The sequence below is a fragment of the Mesoplodon bidens genome, assembly GCF_964165515.1.
Source record: "Mesoplodon bidens genome assembly, contig: HAP1_SCAFFOLD_227, whole genome shotgun sequence".
Taxonomy (NCBI): Eukaryota; Metazoa; Chordata; class Mammalia; order Artiodactyla; family Ziphiidae; genus Mesoplodon; species Mesoplodon bidens.
The window spans coordinates 543681-562169 of NW_027671685.1; the positions used below are offsets into that span (position 1 = coordinate 543681).

The window sequence follows — 18489 nt, forward strand, 5'->3', positions numbered from 1 at the left end:
GGAGAGAACGGCATCCCAGAGAGAGAAGGTGCAGGCGGAGAAAAGTGCAGACTATAAAAGAGAAACAGGGTGAGGGAAAGGCAGAATGAGATGATACTCAAGCAAAGGAATGGGGAATTAGAAATTGAAATAAAAGTTAGAAAAAAGGAAAGAGAGAAAAAGGTCTATCTATCTATATCTACACAGGGAGAGAGATTCAGAGAGAGGTATAAACAGGGGGAAAGCAGTGAAATACAAGGCATAGAGGGGAACAGAAACAGAGAAAGACTGATCCAGAATCAGGGACATGAGACTGAGCTGTCTTTGGTCTTTGTTGTGAGCCATGGATGCAGAAGGGAAGAGTGAGCAGGGTGAACAAAAGAAGGGGCGAGTTTGCAGCAGTCTCTGGCCCGAGGGCTTTCCAGCCGCTGGGACTTTGACCTCCACGGTGGGTGAGTGAATCTCTGGGGTGGTCCTGAGGAGACAGCAGGTGTGCATGCTCCATGCCCAGGCTCCATGGGGCGATGGTTCCTCACGAGGAAAGTGAAGAGGAGAAATAAAAAACCAGAATCCTAGAATGTTAAAAACAAGAGAATCTTAATACACATGGGCTGATACAACCCCTTTGCTTTACAGAGTGGCACACTGAGACCGTGACGGATGAGGAGGTGGCAGAGGCTGAGCTAAAAGCTGTCTCCTCACTCCTGACCTCAGAGTTTGCTCACTGCACTGCTTTCTCCAAGGAAGAGAGTTGGAGGGGCCAGGGCTTTGGATCTGAGGAGAGCAGGGGACTAAGGTGGACAGTGAGCACGGGGTAGGGACTACCACCTGGGTCCCCATGGGGTTGGGATCCTCAATCCAGATATCTTTTCTCAGTGTGTGCCTCCCAGGTGTTTCCTTTTGCTCCTGTTCTCTATTCCCCAGCTGGCTCTCAGACTAATTAGTGTGGGGGCTTAGAGAGTCTGTAGGGAGAAGAGGCAGGCCTTTCCCATGAGCTCAGGTTCCTGCAGCCTGGTGGCCAGGCCAGGACTGGGATAGGGGAGAAGATGAAATGTATGTGTGAGGAGGGTGTGTCTGAGCAGAAGAGTGAGGAATGTTTCATCTTCCCAGGTGGAGGGAATAGGACAATGGGAACAATATAAAGGTTTAAGTTGCATGTGAACCATGAGAGCAGGGAGCAAGTCATAGGGGTCTTAGACAGAGACCTGGGCAGTTTGTTAGGTTGTCAGAGCGAATAGGAGATCCACAGGGTGAGACCCAGGAAGGTGGTATGTGTGCTGAGAGAGATGAAAGGCTATGGAGGGGCATGCCTTACATGGGGATGAATCTGGGGGAGTGTAATGGGGAGTGGGCACAAGGTGCAGAAGTGAGGCAGAGGGAGCGTGAGTGCCTAGGACAAGTGAGACTGAGGGGCAGACTTCATGTGGAGAGGGCAGCATGGGTTAAGGGAATCAGAAGTGAAGCAGGGCCAAGGCTGAGCTGGATTCAGCTAATTCTGAAAGCTGAAGAATTTCTGGTCAGGGCAGAGTATATGAGCAATACACTGGGTCCTAGTAGAATCTGGGGGTTCCAGCATATGTGGTCTGGGATGGATGGGTGGATCCATGCGGCAACAAATTCTCCTCCACCCTCCTTCTCAGACATGAGCACTCAGCCCTGCAGGAACCTCTCTGGTGTACGAGTGGGGAGACCAAGTCTTTGCTCACAAGGAGAACAGAGGGGTCGCCCACACTCCTGGCGCCGCCAATGCACCACCTTTCGTCCAGCGCACTTGGAACAGCTGGAGTCAGCTTTTGGGAGGAACTGCTACCCTGACATTTGGGCCCGAGAAGGCCTGGCCCAGGACACAGGTCTCAGCGAGGCCAGAATCCAGGTGATGGCCCAGGATCCTCCGCCCACCATCCCCTGAAGAAATGCAGATTCGGTGATTGGGAACTACTGGGGCATAAATTCTCAGGGCACTATAACCCTAACCCAAATGTTCACCAGAACAGAGTCTTACCCAACAGTCAGCATAACCTCATCTACGTCAGGAATTTCACTGGAGTTTAACCTTGGGGCTAACCTAATCTAACTTGAATTTCAATGTCAAACTCCATCCTTAACAGTGATGTGAACTCCAACAGAAATTCAATCCTAACTATTCACACACGTATGTAACCTTGTCCCTAACCATGGTCTTGAAACTCAACCTGATGCTTGCTCAATTCTAACCATAGAGTTACTTAATCTTAAGAATAAACTGTACCCTAAATCTAACCTGGTCTGTAACAATTAAACTCATCCATAGTGTTAGTCTCTAATAACCCTAGAGGAAATTTCCCATTCTCTGTGGAGGTGAAATACCACTGTGTCATGTTTATCTCTTTCTTTTTACAAGTTGACATTTCTTACTCACCCAAAGTTGTAGCAGGGCAAATTTAGATATGGATTGGGGGAATGGTGTGGGTCTTGCTTTGTCACTAGTCCTGGTTCAGCTATGCCTTCTGCAAGAGCTTTACTTCCTCTGGGGATGTGGGGGAGTCTTATGCCCTGTACCAGTGTGTAGATGCATATGACAATGCCACCTATTTGAGAGAGGGGCTCTAATGTGGCTATTCTCCCTCCTCCTCAGGTCTGGTTCCAGAACCGCAGAGCTAAGCAGAAGAAGCAAGAGCGGTCACTGCTCCAGCCACTGGCCCATCTGTCTCCTGCCACCTTCTCCGGTTTCTTGCCTGAGCGCCCTGCTTGCCCCTACTCCTACCCAACACCACCTCCCCCAATGACCTGCTTCCATCACCCCTACAACCATGCCCTTCCCTCACAGCCTTCCACTGGTGGTTCCTTTGCTCGACCCCACCAATCTGAAGACTGGTACCCCACCCTGCACCCAACCCCTGCTGGTCATCTGCCCTTCCCTCCACCCCCATCCATGCTTCCCCTCATCCTTGAGCCACCAAAGTCCTGGAACTAAATTTAAACAAGTACTGATAAGGTAATTTCCCAGCCTGTGACCCTCACAAAACACAGAAAACTAGGTGGTTTCCTTTCCTTCTAAGGGCGAAGTAGAAATATGGTGAATGACAGCTCAGAGACTGGGAATGTTAAAATGGGAGATCATGATGAAGGCTCACTGAGCTGATTAATTGAGTGAATTTAAGGAGGTGAAACTACAGGAAGATATAGGTAAAAAGCCCCAGTGGAGGTGACTGGTGGAAAAGTGACATTGAGGGAAGCAGTGGTTGCTGCTGGTGGCTGGAAATGGTTGAAGGGGATAGAACTTTTGGGACTTCACTCATTGAGATCACAGTTGAGGACCTTCATCCCCATTGTTTCTAGCTGATTTCAATAAGGCTTTTGATTTAATGTCTACCTATACATCCCTTCCCCATCACCACCATCCGAATCCATCATTAAGTTTTATTCATTCTATCCTGGAAATAGCTCTTGAAGTTATTCCTGTCCTTTCTGTTCCAGCAGACACTTTTTTTCTGGCTCCACGTTTTCTAATTAATCCTCCTCCTTGGTTCCCTTAGCTCCAGTCTTTCCCACTTCCAAAAGGCTTTGTAAAGCTGATCATTAAATATTAGCTCTCCAGTGTTTTATAAACAATAAATAAGTAATACCTGATTTGCTAAGCCTGTAACAGTCTTCAGCGTTACCTTCAACATAACTTTTAAGTCACCTGCATGTGGCTTTGTTATTGAGCAAGAGCTCCTGTGACTACAGCACCGAAAGCCAGACTCTGACAGCTGATGTTTGCAATAAAGTAAGGGTTTATTGCAGGGTGCCAAGCAAGGGAGTGGGAGACAAGCCTCAGATCTGCTCCAACTTGGCCTTTGAGTTGGGAGTGTTTTTAAAAAGAAGAAGAAAAAAGAAGTTGGGATTAACCATCATCTTGTGACATCTCTTAATCATAGTTGTGGAAGTCAAGTTGTTTCCAGTTTACAATTCTCTAGGCACCTGGGGGATCTGTGAGCTCATCCTGCTCTGGAGAAACAACCTGATTTTGTGTGTTAATGATGATATCTACAACAGCAATTTTAGTACATTAATGATGTTATAGACAATAGCAATTTTAGTCATCTTATTCTGTTTGATTAGTGTTCAGTTAGCACAGGATTGAGGTCAGAAGAGGCAAACAAGGGAATAAAGTTTTAAGTAGAGAGATTAATCAGAAACTCACAAAGGGAACTCAATTTTAGAGGGGCTCAGTTTCAGTTTGTGAGAGAGAAGAAACAATTTGATTAAGGGCAAACTTTTCCAAGAGCAAACCGTGAGTCTTGAGGTTCATAAGAGGTCATTCCCAGAAAAGACTCTGCTGTGAAGTGCCTTAGTCTGAGCTCTCCTAACAGAAACATGCTGTGGCCTAGTTGGTTTGCCATTTATATACCATATTGCTTATAATGTACTTATTTTACTCATAATTTACTTATTTATAAGTAGGTCTACCTCACTTATGGGCACATACATAGAAGAATTCTGAGGAAACAAGCCTCTGGGGATTTTATTTGCAGTTTTTTGTATGTATTATATTTTAAAAGTCTGGAATTGAAACCTCTGTGATGCACAATTCCATTTCCATGTAATTATCCCCTTGTGCCAGACTGCCTTCCTGAAAGATAAAACTGGTGTGCATACCTCCCAAGATGTCAGTGTCAGTTTCAGCACATCCTTATCGACATTGATCATTTTGGACAATTTTTTGACGGAGAGTCATGTCTCCTAGTTGGTTATTTTTTCAGTTTTCATTTAATCTATTGCTAGTGAATGTTAAAAATAGTTTCATGTTTATTGACAATTTACATTTTTTTCTCCTCTGCATTGCTTTTCTGAGTTATTTGTGAATTGATCTAGTCATCTCTTATTAGTGCTTGAGGAACCCCAAGTGAGAAATCTCCCCTTAATTTTACTGCTTCACCATGTTTTCCTCATTATTTGGATCAAAATACTATGCCTTGAATCATTTTAAATTTATTTTAGGTTGTGCGGTAGAATAGTCATCCAATTTCCCCTCAATCAGCTAGCTGGTTTTTCCAATATAATTTATTTAACAGTCTAACTTTGATTTCTAAAAACATTTTTCCACACACTAAGATCTCATATGGGACAGTTGTAGAATCTTAATTCTTTCCCACCAGTTAGCTTCTCTATTCTGATATCAGTACCATAGTGTCTTAATTACCAAAAATGTAAGGATCTTTAAAATGTTAAATTTTCTTATCCAAATACAAGGTGTGTCTTGTTATTTTTTCCAGATTTCTCTTATGTCCCTCAGGAAACTTCTGGGTATTTTTTTTATAAAACAAATCTTAATAAGAGTTTTATAAATTACAAAAGTTATATAGGGTCTTTGTAACAGTCAACCCAAAAGATTTATATACATATAAGACATATATATTATATAGATGAATATATATTATACATGAATATATATTTATACATATTAACCTGGATTAATCACAAAACCCCATGTTAAGCAAATTCACCTCAACGTGAGATAAACAACATTAGTAGTGTGTATCTTTCCACAACTTATTGTGCTCATAGAAAAATATATAGACATACACATGTAACAGGGAAGAACAAAATCTGACTCCACGTTGGATCTGTTTCTTTTACTTTAACCTTTGCTCTCCATTAATTTTTATTACTATAATCACTAAAAGGCTGATGTCTATAGCTATAGGCATACATAATGGCCTCCCTCGGGGAACCCTGACCCTCTGCCGGAATATTAAACTAAAGTGCCTTTGTTCAGCTCACAAGGAAACACCCTGACCCTGCCCAACTGTGAATGGCTGCAGAAAAGAAGAAATTAACACAGCCCCTCCCTGAGGCTGGCCAAAAACCAGGAGATATTTTGCAAGACTTATGGCCTTTTACTTTACTTCCTCACCTCCTCCCTTTCTCTGTTCTATAAAAAAAAAGCTAGCATCCAGACCCTGATAAGATGTTACTCTACGATATTAGTCTGCCAACTTCTCATCTGCCTGCTTTCCAAATAAAGTTGCCATTCCTTGCCTCAACACCTCATCTCCTGATTTATTTGTCTGTTATGTGGCAAGCAGAGTTAGCTTGGACTCAGTAACACATACACTAATATTTTTTCCTTTTTAAAAATAAAAATGAGATCCTACTGTAAGTGGATATAGATATAAAAACATCCTTCAACTCGATCACATAGATTTTTATTGTTTTCATTCCATTAACTGGCAATTTTATGTGCCCTTTAACCATTCTCCTATCATTCGAGATTCACAATTAGATTGATATTTTGTTTTGTTTTACCACCACAAATGCCACTGTAGTTGTTTCATTAAAGGATAATTCTCAAAAAAGGTAAATCCATGACTCTCATAGATATGTAAATTTTATTTAACTCATTTAACTCATAAGGCAACGATAAAGATGTCAAAGCCAGTTCAAAGGACAAAGACCAAGCGTATTTATAGATGAGGAATAGTGAAATGAATGTGTAAATGGAGCCAAAATTGCCTTCTTTCCTAGTTGAGGAGGGATTTCAATTGACCCTTCAGGGGATGGGATTTATTTACGTATCTATAGACAAGAATTTTTTTGCATTGCCTTCTGTTATCTACAATTTACAGAGTTATAAATTAGCTCAAAGGCCAAGAAAGCCTCAGAGGGCAGAAAGAATCAAAGTCAAATAAACTGGAATGGTGGGCCCTAAACAATGCATGGCTTTCCATTGAATCACATTTTCCCCCTATAGTTTCCTCTGGTCCAGGTGCTTTTTACTTCTGTAGGTTAGATGTCCCAAGGTTGGACTGCTGTGTTAAGTGTTATGTACATTTAAAATTGTAAGAGATACAGCCTGATTAGTTTACCAAAAAGGGTAGCTTAGGAAAATGTCCTGTTTAGTTAAAAAGTTTTTTCTTTAAGCCTAGAAAATACTTCCCCCTAATATTTCTTTAAAGATTTGATTTTTAAAAAAATCTAAAATAAATACAGAACCTACTTTTGTATATGCTGAGAATCAAGGGACTGAGTCTCTTCTAGATCAAAAGTAAAATATACCAGCGCTATTCATTAAACTACCTTATTCATTGAATCAAATTGCTACGTTTATCATATATCATAAATTAAATTCGTGTGAGGTTTAAAAATCTATTCTTGGTTCTCTATTCGAGGGTCGGTTCTCCCACTAGCTTTTTAGGATCCCGCAGGCAGCGGCACACACCCGGTGTCCCCCTCAGCCTCATCACACCTGCTGGTGAGCTGGTACATACGAGGTCAAGTTCTCTGTGCCCTTCACTCCAGCCTTCCTAGCCCATCTCGGCCTCCTGTCCCGCTACCTGGCCCGCGGACCCACTGTGGGGGAGGAAGGGGTGCAAGCGAAGGAAGGAAGGCAGAGGGTGTTTCCGCACTACTGGCCCCCTCTTGCTGTCAGCCTGCACGCATCCTGGTGCCTATAGTGCCAGGGACTGAACTGAGGGGCTGAGGCTGGTGAGGTTTGCAAGGCATCTCAGTGTCCCTGCGGGTCTTAGAAAGCCCAAGAGGCAGGGAAAGGCGTACCTCGATTCTTTGTGTTCCCCTGTCCTTCCTTCTCGGGATTAGAGATAACCTTACAGTTCAAACAGGCAGAAGTTTGGAATCTTTGCCCCAATTGGTGTTTAAAAAGAAAAAGAACTGCCTTTGAAGCAGCGACATCCCTTCACTCACCCCCGCCAACCAAAGAGGAAATGCAGCCACGTGAGGGTAAAGAAGTCACAAATTCTTCTTTGCATTGGGAAATCTAAATCCCTGGTTTTTCAGAAAGATCCATTCTCAGCAGGATCCAAATCCGAGTTCAGAAAGCAAAATGACTTGGAGTCCGAAATGGGTGTGCAGGGCATAAGAGCAGGAGCTCTGGGGTGGCATAGTGGGGTGCACTGCTCCAAGCGACTTTGGAAACAATTAGGGTGCTCCTGCAAGCTACTGAAGACCGTGGGGCTGAACCATGGAGTTTCCGGGCGCTCCTAGAAGGCTGAGAGGTGAGGTCCCAGAGACCCTACTAGTCTGGGCTGGGAACGGGCAGGGCATGCTCAACGCAATGAAAACAAACAGGCCTAAGAAAGTGGAGGAGTTAAAACATACAGCCCCTGTGAGAAACCCCCTCCCAGACACCTGGGACTCGAGGCCTGGGCCGCTTCTAGCTCTACCAGCCTCAACTTCCTGGGAGCTCGAGCAACGTGTTTCTAAGTGCTTCAGACACTTCTTCGTCCCGGGGTCTGGCTCCTCTCCAGCCCTCGGGCTGTCTGCCCAATGCAAACGACACCTGGTCCCTTCATAGTCGCAGGACCTGTTCTCTAGGTTCTGAGCTCGTGGCCGTAAGGGTCTTGAGAAGAGTTCCTCTCCATGCATCCAGACCACAGGCTCCTGGCTCCCGAGAGTGGCAGGAGAACACCTGAAGACCCCGGCCGATTGCCTGAATGGCATCTGCTCCCTCCTATACCAGAGACCTCTTCAGGCGCTGTCTGAACCGTCCACCTGCGCAAACAGCGCCCCCTTCGGCTCATTGACTCCCTCTTTGACTCAGCTGTCTTTCGGAGGATGAAACCTGGGAATGTGACGCACACCCAGCAAGAGAGATAAGTGCCATTAGGTCAGGGAATTGTGGTACAGGGGACCTAGGTACTAGACCTAAGCAGGGGAAGGAGCTGGAGCTCCAGGTGGCAAGCACCCTGGACCTTGAAAACTTCTCACCTGGTGGAGACAGGAGCGGCTGCATGAGGACAAGAGAGGGACTTCAAACTGCTGGGTCCAGAGTAGAGGACCCAGTGTCAGGCTCTAAGAATGTATTGGGTGGTTTTTCCCCTGCAGGGGTTCCTCCCAATCAATCCTCCCGCTATTTTCCAGGTTTTTCCAAATTCTCCTGGAATTAAAATACTCACTCTTTTTCATGCTAGAAACAAAAGCTGAACCCAAAGTCCCAGTAACAAAAGCAGCTCGGAGACTCAGTCTCTTTTGAATTTGGTCAAATAGCTTCAGAGTTCCAGGTTCTTGCTCCAGGTGGTCCTTCCTCCACTCCTTACGACATGCTCCTCAGATTCAACTCCCTCAATACTAGGCATCTGAAAGCCTAGGGGGTCCCTTACAGCTCTCTTAACACCCAGCGAAGAAGCCCAAGATGGAATAAGGTAGGCGTCAGGCCCACAGGGTGACTCATTGAAGGTGTGTGTGTGTATGTGTCTGTGTTAGCATGTGGGTGTGGGTCTTTGGGGGCTGCAGTGTCTGGATAGGCCTAGGAAGCCACATGGCCTAGGACTTTGGAATTCAGGGTGCTCAAAATATTCCCTTATCAATTTGTTTGCTGGACTTCTGGGTCCATCTGAGCCCTGGCATCTCTGAACCAACAAATTGAAGCTGAGGAGCTGGTATAGGGTATCTCAACTAGCAGCTAGAACACCTCTGGGAAATTCTGGCATTTTCTAGAGTGAGATGGCCTCGTATGCACTCAGGGTAAGGAAGCCATGGGCACCTCAGAAACTCAGGCTCGGAGCCTAAGCCTGGTCAGGTGAGGGAGGTGAGGGGGAGCATGGGTAGAGACAGCTTCCTGTCCATCATATAAACTCTGCCATCACAGGGACATGAACCCCACGGTCAAAGAAGTCAGGTCCTCTTGCCCATCTCCAGAGGATAGAATTGACTCCTGAACAAGCTACCTGCCCTAGCAGCAGTGTAGTAGGGCAAACTGCTTAGTCCTCAAGACTTCCAACACCACCTCCCCCTTTGCTGTTATAAACATTTCCACCTTTTTTGTGAGACTTCTCAGTTATCAAAGCTAGAATTCTAATATCCTTATAGAATTCCAAGCAAACATTTATTGGGTACCTTCCTATTGCCAAGTGGGAGTCAAACCCTGGAGATTCATCTCAAATCCAAGAAATTCCTGTCAGACATTGAGACATACCAAGATAGGAGAGGACATGTGAACCCAGCCTCTGACAGAGGAAGAAATGAAGTGTCTGAAAGGAGATCCCAAACACCCCACTTCAGAGGACTTGGCCTCGCTCTGCTGAGCTCCTCTCTGAGCTCACTTACAGACGTTGTCCCCTCTGTGTGGAGAACAGAGGGTTGTGGAGAAAGGGAGGAATGTGAGGGTCATGGCAGCCGCTGCTCAGGACAGGCACACACAGAAGCCCTTGGCCTTGAAACCTAGCCACTCTGGACACAGAATCTCTGAGTATATGCTGGCCACCCAGGAGAGGTATTTAGTTTGTTTACTGATCTCCTGCAGTGGACTCTGAAGATCTAATTGTGGTGCGCTTCCTGACATCTTCCTGGGTAAGCTAGGTGTCTCCAGCAGTGCACGGGCCAGAGAACACTCCTGGCAGCAGAGCCTTCTCCCAGGCCCAGGGTAGGGCTCTGGGCATGCTCAGAAGTCCCGCCTTTGCAAAGCCTTCAATTCAAGGAGGCTCCCTGGCTGCTTCTTCCTTGGAGGCCATGCAGGGTGTCCAGACACCGTTTTCTGCCCTCCCAGGTCCACATTGGAAGCAAGAGGTCTGAGTGCGAAGGAGGTCCTGTGGCAGAGGGGGAATGGCAGTAGAGAATGTCTCTGGGCTTGTCCAGGGGGGTCTGTGAGGGATGCGACACAACCTTGGCCCAATCAGGAAAAGAGAAAGTAGCTAATGTGATCTATATATATCCCTCCCTTGTTAAACACTCCTTACCTCTTTAACCAAACCAAACCAAAAGAAAACAAAAAAGCTACTTCAGCAATTCCTCCTCCCCACAGGAATTCAGTGTGTGAAAAATGCAAATTTCTCTCTGATGGCACTGTAAGCCCAAGAGACACTCCCTTCCCTAACCAGATGCTGCAGGTGCCTGAACATCATCCCTAAGGACCAAATACCAACAGACAGGAATTGATCCCCAAGAGTATCCTGAAGAGGTGGCTGCTGCTTCTGGAAGTTGGCAGGGTGTATGTTTAAAGTTAATAATTGTCATAATATAATAACAGCCTTAGTGGCTCAAACTTGCTGTCATTCTTACTTGCAGAAGAGATAAAGCAGTAGCATTGACTGCAGGATCCTGGCAGAGTCCCAGGCCCAGCACCATGGTCAGGTGTGGGAGCAAGTCTTACTTCCAGGATCTGTGATCTGTTCACAGGAAAGAACTGGCCAGAGCCAAGACTGAGAGACGGCATGGGGGCCTGGAGGTGAGCTCAGGAGCCGCAGAGGGGGCTGGGGAGGATGGACTTAAAGGTGCAGCCATCCCCACTATCTGTGCCCAGAAATGCTTGGTGCTGCCTGCACAAACTCCCACTAATTACAGTTGTGGGAATTAATTTTTATCACCCTTAAACTTGAGACACTCAACTTGCCTGGGGTAATGGATGAAAATTGGTGCTTGAGCTTCAGATTGACAGGGCAGGATCCCAGTGGGTTCAGCCAGAGTAGAGGTTTGGTTTTATCATACTCAGGTGGACAGTGTTTTAACTTTTTTTTTAAGAGGAGGTGGTAGATACATTCAGGTCCAGCAGTTACTCTGAAGAGGAGAGGGGTGGAAGTACTGGCGTCCCCCTTTCACCACAGAGGCAAAGCACAGAAGCAAGGGAAGTGGGAGGAGCATAGGTCCAGCAGCTGGGGCATTGAGTGTCTTGATTTTGAAGGAACCTGTGAAAGATGGATTTTCTTCCTTAGGGCTAAAAGCAAACCCCGAGTTCTCCCTTGTTGTTTTGTTTTGTTTTAGACTCTTCAAATCCCACCTCTTCCTCTGGAGCTTGTACACTCCTTCAGGGCACGTTGTCCTGGGCAGGCTGTCTGCTGCATTTTCCAGACCGCAGAACCCGCCCCATTCCCGCAAGTAGCAGACCCAGCAGGGCCTAGTCCCAGGCCCAGGAAACTTGAATCTTAAACTCCTGCCTGTCCTTAGAGTTGAAGTCAGAGGTCTTCCAGGCACATTCATCCATCTGGACCCTTGGCCCTCAGACCTGGTAGAGATAGTTCTCTCTCCCTTCCTGCATCCCCATTGTTTTCTAAAATTGCCCTTCTCCCTCCTTTTTCCCAGGCTCACTCTGCTCTCTTCTTTATCTCCCCTACATTTATCCTTTAACCTTGGGTGAACTTGGTTCAGTCCTGCTTTAATAACCACAGCACCTGGACCAGGCAGGAGTGTGGGGTGGCTGCAAATGGTCTTTGCCTCCCTTGCTTCCTCCCTCCCATTACCTGTCTCTCCCTAGTGTGGGGGACTGAGACAATTCCTACCCCGACCTTCCTTGAGTACAGGATGTGTTGGGAAGTAGGCAGTGGTGACATGAAAAGAGAAAAAAATAATCATTTGGGAGAGATCAGGTCTAGGGCATCTGGTCCAGCAGGGAGAGGAGGGCAGTGCCCATATTTCCTGTCTGTACAGTTCTGGGAATGTCCCCACTGGGATTGGTAATGCGGACTTGGCCCAAGTCAGGTCACCTCCTCCTATTCCTGGAGGCAGCTGCCTTTGGGTGAAGAGTTTATTTCCTGTGCTCAGATCTCAGAAACTTTTCCTTGCTTCTGGATCTGGGGAGGGGAAGAGGGAGGGACTGCCGGCCATCTGAGGTATGTCTACTCCATAATTTGCCTGGGTGGGGTGGGTCATATGAAGGGGACCCAGGCACCCACCTCACCTTTCCCCCCTCCCTCCCAGCTGGCTACCCTTCTTGGAAGCTATGAGGGTTGGTCACTGCTTGGCATCCTCAGTATTCATCATCACTCCAAGAAAACTTAAAGTAAGTGATTCAGGCTGAAAGACTACAATATATGTCAGAAATTTGGATCTACACAAAGAAATGAAAATCGTTGGAAATAGAATAAATAAAGACAAAGAGAAATCTTTTTTCTTTTTTTTGGCTGTACATGGGACTCTCACTCTTGTGGCCTCAACCATTGTGGAGCACAGGCTCCAGACACACAGGCTCAGCAGCCATGGCTCACGGGCCAATCTGTTCTGTGGCATGTGGTATCTTCCCGGACCGGGGCACGAACCCGCATCCCCTGCATTGGCAGGGAGAATCTCAACCACTGCACCACCAGGGAAGCCATAAGTGATATCTTTTCATTCCTTATTTTTATCACTCTAAATGATAACTGCTGAAACAAAAGTTGTATGTATTGTGAATTTATAGCATATTTAAAAGTGACATGTATGACAACAACGGCAAAAGGATGGAAGGGAAGAATTGGGAATATACATATATAAGATTGTTACATTACAGGGGAAGTATAAAGTAAGAGGTTTAAATAATAAGAAGTCAATAGAGGAGGTGAAGAGAAATCATAAAATTAAATCCATAAAGGAAAGAGAAGAGGGGAAAAAAGAAGACAAATTGAAAAAGTAGAAAACATGCAGTAAGAAGATAGATTTAAACCCAACGATATGAATAATCACTTAAATGTGAATGGCCTAAATAATCTCTGTTAATAGATTTGGGAAAAAAAAGCAAGATCGAAGTAAGATCTATAAGGTCTCTAAGAAACATACTTTAAATAAAAAGACATAGGTTAAAACAATAGTTATAAAGGAGAGTGGGGTAATTTTGTTCACGAGGCTACAGTTGGCAATGTTTGAAGACATTTTTGGTTTTCAAAACGAGGAGGTGCTACTCACATCTAGTGGGTAGATGCCAGGGACACTGCTAAATATCCTAAAGTGGACAGGACAATCCCCCACAACAAAAAATGATTTGTCCCTAAATTTCATTAGTACCGAGGTTGAGAAAACTTGGGTTAAAAGTTATAAATTTGAGAGATGTCATGAAAACAGTAACCAAAAGAAAGCTGAGGTCATCATATTTATTCAAATAAATTAGACTTCAGAACAACAATACTGTCGGGGATAAAGTGGAGCATTACCAATGAAAAAGAGGTCCATTCTCCAAGAAGACATAACAATCTTAAATGTGTATGAACCTTCACACATACACAAACTTCCAAATATGTGCAGCAAAAGCTAATAGATCTGAAGAGAGAAACGGATAAATCCACAATAATAGTTGGAACTTCAATACTCTTCTCGCATTAGCTGAAAGAACAAGTAGGCAGAAATTCAGTAAAAATATGGATGCCTTGAACAGAACTATCAACCAACTTGACCTAATTGTCATTCATAGAATACTCTAGGCCCAAAATAGCAGCATCTATTTTCTTTTTGATGCACATGGAACATTGATCAGGATACACCATGTTCTGAGAAATAATACAAACCTTAAAAAATTGAAAAAAAATAAATTAATAAAAAAGTGTGTTCTCAGCTGGAGCTTGGTCAAGATGTAGGAGCAGGAAGATCCTGAGCTCACCTCCTTCACACTAAAATTTCAACTGTTTACGGAGCAACTATTGATGACAAAGACCTTAATCTAGCAGAAAGGATCTTCTACAACTAAAGATGTAAAGAAGGAACCACAGTTGAGACAGGTAGGAAGAATGGAATTGTGGAATAGTCAAGACCCATACCTCCAGGTTGGTGACCCACACATGTGAGGATAATTACAACTGCAGAGACTTCCCCAAGGAGCAATGGGTCTGAGCCCTGCAACAGGATCCACAGCCTGGTGATCCTGCACTGGGAAGATGAACTTCCAGAAATTTTCTTTGAAGGCCAGCAGGGCTTACTTTAGGGAGACCCAGAGGGATGTGGGAAATAGAGACTCAATTCTTAAAGGGCACACACAAAATCTCACACACCCTGGGACCATGGGCAGAAGCATTAATTTGAAAGCATTCTGCAGTAATCCCACCTGCTGATCTTGGGGAGTCTCTCAGAGAGGCAAGAGGAAACAGGAGTTCACCCTGGGACACAGAAATTAGTGGCAGCCACTTTGGGGAGCTTATTCTACCACGTAGACCTGATGCTGGCAAGGGCCATTTTGCAATCCCTTTAGCTTATTAACACTGGGACCTGGGCCTACCTGCCAGCCCGTCAGGACCAGTACTTGGATGCTTCATGTCAAGCAACTAGTGGGGTGGGGACACAAAACCCCACCACCCAGCAGAAAGGCTTCCTTAAGACACCCTGAGCTCACAGCCACCCCAGGATATTGCCCTATCCAGGGCCTGGCCCCACACACCAGTGGGCAAACCCCAGCACCAGGACCCTCTGGGCCCCAGCCCCACCCACCAGTGGGCTGACACACCAACACTGGGAACCCCAGAGCCCTGCAACCAGAGACCCTAGGACCCAGCTCCACCTACCAGAGGGCTAGCATTAGCCCCAGGACCCAGCTTTATCCACAGGTTAGTAGGAACCAGACCTGTGTTTCCCTGAGACCTGATTCTGCACACTGGTGGTTGAATACCAGCCCCAGAACTAGTGCAGCCCCACAGCCTGAGATGGTAGGACACAGCCCACCCATCAGCAGGCCAGAACAATCCCCAGAACCCCCTGAGTACCTGCCTCACCCACCAGCATGCCAACACCAGTACTGAGACACACTGTGCCCTTCAACCAGCCACCTCAGGATCTAGTCCCATCAACCAGTGGGCAGATACAAGCTTTGAGACACCCCAGAATCCACAGCCAGTTGTGTCAGGAACTGGCCCTGCCCAACAGCAGGCAGACACCAGCCCCAGGACCAATGTATACTCACAGTGTACCTTGTCAGGACCAAGACAACACACCAGCAGGCCAACACCAGCTCCAAGATACCTTGAACTTCTCAGCCAGCTAGGCTGGGATCAAGCACATCTCACATGGTGAGTGGACCAGCACCAGCTTTGGGACATCCCAGAAACCACAGCCAGCCATGTCAGGAGCTGGCCTCATAGCAGGATGACACTAGGTCTGGAAACCCTGAGCCCTTAAACACCTACCCCAGAACTACCTCTGCCAGCCAGTGAACCAGCAATACCCCAGAAGACCACAGGTTTCCAGAGACAGCCACCTTGTGACCTGGCCACTCCAACCAGTGGCCAGCAGTCCCCACACAAGGCAGGGTCTGGCAAGCAATCGGACCAGGGACCAAAAACGCCTACCAGACCAATGACAGCAGTTGGTCTGCCACAAAAGAAGGACCCATGTAACCCACATATGGGGCTCCACTAGAGCATTTAGCTTTGGTGACCAGAGAGGTGTGTGCTGTTTTGTTGCATAGGATGTCTCCTACAAAGGGTCACTTCTCCAAGGTTGGGAAATGTAAACAACCTACCAGATACATAGAAATCAAACCAGCAAATTAGGAAAAATGAGGTGACAGAGGAACATGTTCTCAACAAAAGCACAAGATAAAATTCCAGAAGAAAAACTACTCTAAGTGGAGATAGGTAATCCCAATGACGAGTTCAAGGTAACCATTGTAGAAATGATCAAAGAACTTGGAAGAATGGATGAACAGAGGGATAAGTTAGAGTTTTTAATGAAGAGATAGAGAATAGAAAGAAGAACTGAAACGAGATGAAGAATACAGTAAGCGAAAAATACACTAGAAGGAACCAACTGTAGATTAGATGATACAGAGGAACAGATCAGCAAGCTGGAAGACATAGTAGTGGAACTCACTGAAGCTGAACAGAAGAAAAGGGAACAAAAAGAAATGAGGGCAGTTTAAGAGACATCTGGGACAACATAAAGCATACTGACATTTGCTTATATGGGTCCCAGAAGAAGAAAGAGAGAAAGGTGCTGAGAACATATTTGAAGACATAATAGCTAAAAACTTCCCTAACCTTGGAAATGAAACAGACATCAAGGTGCAGGAAGCACAGAGAATCCCAAACAGAATCAACCCAAAGAGGAGCTAAAAAAGACACATTGCAATTAAAATGGCAAAAATTAAAGATACAGAGAGAATATTAAAAGCAGCAAGGGAAAACCAACAAGTTAAATACAAGGGAACTCCCATAAGGCTACCAGCTGACTTTTCAGCAGAAACTCTTCAGGTCAGAAGGAAGTAGCATGATGTATTTTAAGGAAAGAAAGGGAAAAACCTACAACCAAGACTACACTACCTGTCAAGGTTTTCATTCAGTTTTGATGGAGAGATTAAAACGTTTACAGACAAGCAAAAGCTAAAAGAGTTCATCACCACCAAACCAGCTTTATAATATTAAAGGGATTTCTCTAAGCAAAATAGAAAAGGCCAAAACTAGAAACATGAAAATTATGAATGGAAAAAAGGTATCTATATAGTAAAGGTGGTAAATCAATGATGTACAAAGGTAGTGGGAAGGTTAAAAGACAAAAGTACTCAAATCATCTATATTTGCAGTAAGTAGTTAAGGATACACACACAAACAGATGTAAAATATGATGACGAAACACTAATCATGGGAGAGGGAAGGAAAATGCAAGCCTGTTAAAATGCTATTTAATTCAGAGATCAGCAACTTGAAATAATCATACATATATAAAATTCATGGCAACCACAAACAAAATATCTAAAATAGACACACAGAAAGAAAGGAATCGAATCATAGCAATAAAGATATTCAAACAAATCACAAGAGAAGAGGACAAAAGAAGAAAGGATCAAATAAAAACTGCAAAAGCAACCCCCAAACAATTAACAAAATGGCAATAAGTACAAACCTATCAATAATTACTTTAAATGTAAATGGACTAAATGCTCCAACCAAAAGACATAGAGAGGCAGAATGGATACAAACAAGACCCATATATATGCTACCTACAAGAGACTCACTTCAAATCTAAAGATGCACACAGATTGAAAGAGAGGGCATGGAAAAAGTACTCTATGCAAATGGAAATCAAAATAAAGTCAGAATAGCAATACTTATATCAGACAAAATAGACTTTTTGTTTGGGAGATTTATTTTCATTTCATTTTGTGTAATTGCAATTGATTTGTTGCAGAAATTTGTACCTGGCATTTCATACTCCATAGAGTAGCACTTGAACTATTATCTGGCCTCTTTCATTGCTTTCCATTATCACCATCTGACTTTATAAAAGGAAATTTCCTTTTCATACAGTGTTAGTGGTAATATAAAATTGGTACAACCTCTTTGCAGATCAATTTGTTCATTCTATTAATTTTTTAAAGAAGTACTCTTTAATTAAGCAATTTCACTTCTAGAAACTGATAACTGTACAAAGTTGAATGGACAAGGATAATCAAAGCTGCATTGTTTATAAACTGAAAAAATGGCAACAACTTAAAAATGTCTATAGGATGATCCACATCAATCATGATGCATCTAGCTGATAGAATTCTCTGCAGCCATTAAAAAGAATGAGGTAGAGTTTCTTTACTGCCACAGAAAGGCCTTCAAGGAATAAAAAGTGAAAAGAGAAAGGTTGCATAATCATAATGATAATAATAGTAATTATTATTATTACAAACACTTGAAAAGTGTGTACTATATTCTAAGCATTTAACTTTATTATTATTTTTTTACATCTTTATTGGAGTATAATTGCTTTACAATGGTGTGTTAGTCTCTGCTTTATAACAAAGTGAATCAGTTATACATATACATATGTTCCCATATCTCTTCCCTCTTGCGTCTCCCTCCCTCCCACCCTCCCTATCCCACCCCTCTAGTTGGTCACAAAGCACGGAGCTGATCTCCCCGTGCTATGTGGCTGCTTCCC

General features: G+C 44.5%; 1 protein-coding gene across 1 annotated transcript; it reads left to right on the plus strand.

Moving 5' to 3' along the window:
• Window positions 1-322: 322 nt before the first annotated feature.
• Window positions 323-2932, plus strand: LOC308611197 (homeobox protein prophet of Pit-1-like; the record flags this gene model as incomplete). The annotated part of the gene is made up of 3 exons (XM_081260072.1): window positions 323-431; window positions 1620-1852; window positions 2594-2932. The coding sequence occupies 3 exons, from the start codon at window positions 323-325 to the stop codon at window positions 2930-2932; spliced, it is 681 nt and encodes a 226-aa protein (XP_081116198.1).
• Between the last annotated feature and the right edge of the window lie 15557 nt (window positions 2933-18489).